The sequence below is a fragment of the Symsagittifera roscoffensis genome, chromosome 7 (assembly GCF_963678635.1).
Source record: "Symsagittifera roscoffensis chromosome 7, txSymRosc1.1, whole genome shotgun sequence".
Lineage (NCBI taxonomy): Eukaryota > Metazoa > Xenacoelomorpha > Acoela > Convolutidae > Symsagittifera > Symsagittifera roscoffensis.
In genome coordinates, this window is record NC_087068.1 from 42,154,997 (window position 1) to 42,162,463 (window position 7,467).

General features: G+C 39.0%; 1 protein-coding gene across 2 annotated transcripts; it reads left to right on the forward strand.

The window, feature by feature from the left end:
- Positions 1-1,306: 1,306 nt before the first annotated feature.
- LOC134851345 (probable Na(+)/H(+) antiporter nhx-9) lies at positions 1,307-7,467 on the forward strand. Of its 2 annotated transcripts, none has more exons than XM_063867385.1 (4): positions 1,307-1,446; positions 2,841-3,577; positions 4,273-5,727; positions 5,963-7,467. In XM_063867385.1, the coding sequence occupies exons 2-4, from the start codon at positions 3,355-3,357 to the stop codon at positions 7,195-7,197; spliced, it is 2,913 nt and encodes a 970-aa protein (XP_063723455.1). In that variant the 5' UTR covers positions 1,307-1,446; positions 2,841-3,354; the 3' UTR covers positions 7,198-7,467. The 2 variants fall into 2 exon arrangements, with proteins under 2 accessions (XP_063723455.1, XP_063723454.1); XM_063867384.1 differs by lacking the exon at positions 1,307-1,446 and adding an exon at positions 1,628-1,967.

The window sequence follows — 7,467 nt, forward strand, 5'->3', positions numbered from 1 at the left end:
CATAGAGCACCAATTTGAGAGACGTCAACTTTTCCGGCGCATTTCATAGCACAATTTTTTTTTAAAACGTATGTTTTATCCGCTTGATGTCCTTGATGGTTTTGTAGTAGTCTGGTTTTCATGGCTTACTTTTTTCAATGCTGATTTTGGTAGTTTTCGCTTCAGGCCTTATCGTCGCTTGTATATGCGAAATGTAGCTTGGCATCTGAGTTTTGTACAGATTGAAATGTTATCTGAACAGCAAACGGTGCTCGAGACGAGCTTTGAAAAATGGCCCCTATGTTTTTGACATATAATGGGTGCCTCATCTGCTGATCGCATAGCAACCAGTTGCGACTCTTCAGTTAATGAATTACAATGAACACCGCCTTTTGCCTCGTTTTCGTTTCATGTGAGCCTATGGTCGTGGTAACTATCATCTCATATGCTGGATACAAAGAGGTTTTAGTTTGATTCGAAATTGCTTAAGCGTTTTTCCGATTTCTTGCAGCTCTTTCTATTCCAGCAGACTATTATCTAATGTAACGTTTTTGTTTTATGCCTATTTTTCAATTGCGTTATATAGTATATTGGGGTCAGAAAAATCTGTTTTTTTTTTCAACAAAAAAGAAGGGATGAGTTATTTTGATCAGAGTTAGTATATTAATATTTTTTTTAATTTATAAACAAATTATTAATGTAGTTCTAACAAAAAGGGTAAATTCGTTAGACATAAAGTCAAAATACTGGTGTTCTTATTTCATATCTTATGTGTTTAGCGAGGGCCCTGAAGTACATACAACAAGTATTGGAATTAATTGATCGAAAGTGAGCAATATTACATGAATAACTATCAGAAATATATAGATTTTAAGACTTCAGGGGTGAATCTAGGATATCGTCGTTAGCTGATTTTTGGGAAATCTCGCTTCCAATCTAATTAATTTTATTTGGAGCTGAACACTTAAGGTCGATCAATCAAAAGGAGATGTCGTAAACTGAATCGAGACGAAGGGCTTGAATTGCACATTTCCCTAAATTCGCTGCGGGTTGAATTAATTCAAGTATATCAGTTTCCTTAAAAGTACCTGCGTAAATATCTTAGTGGGATATAAAGGGTTTGGGTATGCAGTAGAAAAGACAGAAGCTTTAATTTGTCCTCTGTTAATATGATGCCAAGAAATCTTAGCTCATTCAGATTTTTCCATTTTAATATTGTCTCTATTTGCTTATTAATTTAAAATGAGCACATGGTATCCATTAAGTGTCTGGTTGAATGCGATATCGTCTTCAGTTACACAAAATCAAAGGCGTGCTAGAAGTCAGAATCAATAAAGATTTCATTTACTCCTATTTTAAAAGGAGTTAATTTTTTCAAAGTCGAAAATTCAGTTCAATCAACATGCGTTTCATCTCATCTCTTGAGAAAATAAGAAATCTCTACGCTTTCATAGTTGTTGAATTGAGGTATGTTTGCGTGTTTTAATCTACTGTTTTTTCATAGATTTACCAATTTTTCATTGATTAGATGTGGTGATGTGTGATCGGTTTATACAATGTGTAGGTCTTGATAGAACCTCCTCTGCTCTTGTTTTTACATGAACAAACCTCAGTCGACCATAATCTAATTGAGCATTTTTTATTAACTAGATTATTCATTTCACATGGTGCCTGAACAAATTTATTTGATACGCGTCACAGAACAAGAGGTAAAAAACCAAATTTGTGCACCAGTTCAGTTGTCTAAATTGCAGCCATATCATTATTATTGTTTTGTATTCTGTCAAAACAGGCTGTGTTTGGATCTCTGATTCCAAAATTTGATTCCATAGTTGAATTCTTTGATGCATGATTTGTTGTGACTAGTTTATTGTTGTATCTGTCTCGCTCCTTTGGTTAACTCCCCCGTACAATAGCAAACAAACCACACTGCACATGCTCCCTAGCTTCTCTTTCTCTTTGACATTGTGGTCTCTCCGTTTGTTGAGGTAAGTGCAGCTATCCGATAGTCCTAACATCCGACACTGTAATTATAGCCATGTGACGAAGAAAATGTTTGAAGATAAGTCGCTAATTGAAAGTTTTGCTAAGATGTTGAACAGGAAAGTTTCCGTCGTTTTTTCTATCCCGACGCCTTCAAAATCAATTTAAATGATTCAGAAAAGCTTCTTGCAATTAATCAAATCTTAAGTTTTGCTTAAGCTATCTGCCTTTAAATCATTTTTGAACTACTGCCTTTGTTTGGCCTTTGAGTAATTTTTATAAATTTAGTCCTCGGTTCTTTCGAGGTTCTGAATGCCGCTACATTTAATTTCCCAGACAGTCCTAAAATATGTTGTCTGAGCTTGAGCTCAATGTTATTTCAATTTAGGATTTTGAATGACAGACAAATCCTGTTGAGCTAATCCGTGCATAGTTTTCTTCCGAAAATATTTCCTTTTAAAGACATATCCGATATTTTGCTTATTAATGTGAAGTTTAACTTTGACGATGCTCGATGTTGAATGAGCGGATTGAAGCTCCGAGTTATTTTAATTGGAAATTTTGCTTCCTGTTGAAAAGCGAAGTCCAAACTAGTTTTTCTTACATTCTACAGACCAAACGCTGACAGTTTTTTTTTCAACCCATTGTCATAATAACCGTTAGTGCTGTTTTTAAAATCGGACTATTTATTTTGCTTCCGGTGATAACCACATGCCTATTCGTTCATTATTCGTTGCTATGCATGACATGCCATCACGACCAACTGTTCAGAGATTTTTCGTGTTCCTCTGTGACGAACAATAGAATTTGTCAATTCCATTTCCTCTTGCTCTGAGCAAACGGAGTTTAAAAATATTAACAGCGCCGTGCTTTTTCAGATAAAATGCACCAAAAGCATCGCATGGCTAGCAGTTATCCCAGCATGATTGTAATTGCAGAAGCTTCTCGTTTTTGTTACCACCATTTAGTCGAGTGAAACGATCGTTACAAGAACAAGAGAGACATACGCACGCTTTGAACCGAAGTTTAATTTATGTGCATTACTTCTATTCGCTTATCTACTTAAATCAAGTGCTTCCAGGTTCCGTTTCTTCTCCATGGTGATGGTAATATTACCATCCTCTCTTTCACAAGTGTTAATACCATTCAATCAAAAGTTGAACGATCTTGTGAACATAACTCAGAGTTTGTTTGAATTCACTTAAAAGCTCATTTGTCTAATGCAAACATATGGTAAAACAGTCTACTTAATTTTGTTTTTTTTATTACAGTTGAATCGACCATACTTTACTCTACGTTTGACCAACTAGTTGATTTTTGATAGCTTGCTGTTGAATGTGTTACTATTAGCTACCAGTGGTATTACTAACTAGGAAGTTATAAGTATTCAACATGGTGATCAACGACTCCTCGGGACTGAATCACTCGGAGGATGGAGGCCACGCGGAAGATCATCATGCTTCGTTTCATCTAGTGAGCATGCAGTTTTCAGAGGTGAAGGTGCCCTTTTTTGTCACTGTGTTCTTGTTGTTGGCCAGTGGAGTGAAGACTGTGTTTCATCTGTCCAAGAAAGTGACCAAAATCATCCCTGAGAGTTGTCTACTCGTCATACTTGGTAAGTTAAACACTTTTACCACCACTTATCATCGAGGGAAGATATTAATGCACGATTTGTTCAAAAGTTTTCTGAGAATGGCTGTTGACCCCGCGATTAAGGCCATGTTGATTTTTTCATAGCTCTCAAGCACATCTGGTGAGCAATGATCATGTTATATGTTTGGCTCGAACGACCAACCTCACGAGTTGTACTAGTGAATTAAAAACATGCCCGATTGGTCAAATGGCGAGCGTTTTATAGATAACTGAGTGTAGTATCATATTACGAAGTGCACTTTTTTCTTACCCTGGCCATTTACTGGAACTTTTCCGGCTTTATCATTAAATCTGGTTTTTCTTTTGCTGCCTTAGCATTATATTTTTGTATCTGGTTTATTGGTGGCTAGTGTTTGAAGATTGTCAAGGGACCATGGCGCAGATGCTAATGCGTGTGACTCTTCATCTCGAGGGCGGGGGTTTGATTTGGGCACATAGAAAAAAATTTATTGTATTTACCTTTTTAACCTTTAGAGAGCTATTTTCTTGCCGTTTTCTCGCGTTCTTACAAGTTTTTTCTTCGCCTAATTTGAGTTCGTTGAATGAGCTTTTATGAATCATAGTGTTGGAGAGTTTTGAAATACATTTAAAAAGTCAGGTCTTTACGTCTTTTTTATACGGCTGAACACCACTTGCATGCATTTTTGACCATTTCAGGTGTGGTTGTCAGTCTTATCATGTACTACGCCCTGGGCGCAGAAGAAAACGACTACAACCTCAACTCCGATACCTTCTTCTTCATCCTCCTCCCCCCAGTCGTGTTCGACGCCGGATACTTCATGCCAAACCGCGCCTTCTTCCAGAATCTGGGAACCATCCTTCTCTATGCGGTGATTGGAACTATATTCAACACTGCAATCATTGGTCTCGCTCTTTACCTCTGCGATTACGGCGGATTTTTCTCGGTCAGTTTCGGACTGCTGCCGATTTTCACGTTCGCGGCGCTTATTTCCGCCGTTGACCCTGTCGCCGTGCTTGCGGTGTTTGAAGAAATCCACGTGAATGAAGTGTTGCATATCCTCGTATTTGGCGAGTCTTTACTTAATGACGCTGTAACAGTTGTCATTTACCATATGATGGAAACTTTCACGGAAATTGGTGCTGATAATCTCAAAATTTCGGACATTTTCGCCGGTATTGCGAGCTTCTTTTTCGTGTCAATTGGAGGAACGCTCATAGGCGTTATGTTTGGGTTTGTAACTGCCTTTGTTACCAAATACACGGGCCATGTTCGCGTGATAGAACCAATCTTTGTTTTTGCATTCAGCTACCTTTCCTATATTACCGCCGAAATTTTCCATTTTTCGGGAATTCTTGCAATTGTTTTCTGTGGAATTACCATGGCACAGTACGTTGAAGAAAACATTACGCAGAAAAGTCATACCACGATAAAGTATTTTCTGAAAATGACATCATCTGTTTCAGAAGCCATCATTTTTCTCTTCTTAGGACTATCGACGTCGGAAGCGTTACGCCATATGGACATACTTTTCGTGATTGTTGCGGTATTTGCATGTCTTGTTTTCCGCTTTGCCGGTGTTTATCTTTTCACAGCTCTCGCCAATCGATTTCGAGTTGAAAAACTTGACAGAAGTCAGCAGTTTATCATGGCTTACGGCGGCATCAGAGGTGGCGTGGCATTTTGTCTGGCAGTTTTACTGAGCGAAGACACTTTTGGAAAAGAGGTCAAAGGCGTGTTCGTTTCCACAACCATTATCGTAGTTTTCTTTACAGTGTTCATTCAAGGTATTACTATCAAACCTTTAGTCCACTTATTTCGAATCAAGACTCAAAATGCGACTAAATTGAACATATTTGAAACTATGGCGGACCGAGTGGTTGATCACGTCATGTCGGGAATCGAAGACGTCTCGGGAAGAAAAGGGCAGAACTGGCTGCGAGTTAATTACGAAACGTTTAATAATCGTTACCTGCGTCGGTGGCTGCTCCGCGATAAACCAAAAACTTCAGAGCTGAATTTGATGAATGCCTTTTCCAAGTTGAATCTGCAAGAGACAGTGAAATACGTGAATAGTCATCAGAATGTGTTTTTGACGCCATCTGTCAGCCAAAACTCGCTGTCAAACTACATGAGGAAAGAGTTTGAAAAACGTAAGCATTGTTAAAGCTTTCTCAAATAGATGTTGCTCCTGGAAAAAAAACTAGGCCGAGTCTATTTCAGCTGGCTTATCTACAGATTTGCATAGTTTAGCTTTTATGATGGGACGTGATTGATCGCAGAAGTAAATTTTCAAATCTTCAAAATGTTTTTATTTTATGCCTATCATGTGTCTAAGAAAAAGTATTGACAGATTTGCGACATTTAAGAGGTAATTTTTTGTTGTAGATGACAACCACAAGTTCGAAGGCCTTCCTGGCTACTCGGAAACGTGTCTGGATATGCGTCCAATGAGTCGTCAAACAGTGCCAAACCAGAAAATGCTGGAAGATGCCGAAACGCACCGGGCCACAATGGAGACGGCGTTCCAAAAGAGATCAAAGGGAATTGTGTCTGGGGCTCAAATTCAGTTCACGAATCCGAGGCATGCGATTCCGATTCCATCTAGTCGAGTGATGCGTAAATCTGTCTCGCATCACATGGAGAATTATAACGCGATGAGTCACCACATGATAAACTCAAGGATCCACAAGAAAAGTTTGGGAGGTTTGTACGATCAACGGGCGATAGAGAATGGAAATGCAAGTGTGGCACGACCAAGTGTCAGCTTCATGCTTCCAACTCCAGGCGTGGACGATTTGGACAGGTATCTCCATAGCACACATTTACCAACTGTTGAATCATGCATTACTGAGAGAACAAAAAAAATATCAGACGTGAGTGCTAACGGCTCTACTAAATCAGGAAAGACTATTCAGTTCAAACGAGAGGAAAGCTGCGAGAGCGGAATGAACTCAGATGACGGTATCACTTTCTCGGTTCCAGCTCGAAAAGTTCACCATGTCAAAATCCAAATCAACGACGAGGACAAACTGAATAGTTCGCAAAGCGATGGCGATTCGCCCGATGGAAACGACTCCCAATCGATACATTCGGAACAGATCCCGGTTGCGATTGAGGCTTACTTGCCCTGGAAAGATTCGATCGACCTCGAGACGCCTAGTTTGAGCTACGGGTTTGAGGAAGCGCCCCAATCTCAGCATGTTTTTGTGCCACCGGGCCAAGACATGACACTCGAAGAGTGGGACAAAGAACTCCCCGAGAACTTGAAAGACTTTGGAGACTTAAAGCGAAAGTCACCCCATTCGAAACATAGACGTCATCACAGAAATAGAGACGAAAATTTTCGAAACAAGAAAGATAAAGAAAGTTCACCGAAGCCAAAATCTCCGCCAATCAGGAAGCGTAAAAGTGGAGCTTCAATATCCAAATCAGACATATCGCCGTCATCGAACGATCATCGGACTAAAAAAGCAGATGGTGATAATACTAACGAGGACTCCGAATGGGGTGACAGATCAGAATCAGTTGACATTGACGTTTTTGGTTCTGGCAATTCGAAAAGTGAAGTGCCTGAAACAAGCACACCTAGGTCATCCAGTGGAGCCAGTGAAATGGACTGATCGTGTTAGGACTAAAATGATTCTATTCTGTAATTTATAAGCAACATCAGTTCTGAATTGATATGTTTCTTCTAAGCACCTCAAAAACGTTATTTTAGAAAATTAATCGTGCTTAAGAAAAAACGACATAAAATGATACTTTCTTACAAAAACGAGTATTCAACTCAGAACTTTCGACGCTGCAATCATGCCAATAAAAGGATGAGCTACTACTGTTTCTAATAACCTCCAATTAGTTAGATATTTTCACAATTAAAATTTGTATGACTA

Excerpts from the sequence above, each read along its gene's own strand:
- LOC134851345 (XM_063867385.1), top strand. The coding sequence starts at position 3,355 with ATGGTGATCAACGACTCCTCGGGACTGAATCACTCGGAGGATGGAGGC. Across the intron at positions 3,578-4,272 it reads TTGTCTACTCGTCATACTTG|GTGTGGTTGTCAGTCTTATC; the intron begins GTAAGTTAAACA and ends TGACCATTTCAG. Across the intron at positions 5,728-5,962 it reads GAGGAAAGAGTTTGAAAAAC|ATGACAACCACAAGTTCGAA; the intron begins GTAAGCATTGTT and ends TTTTTGTTGTAG.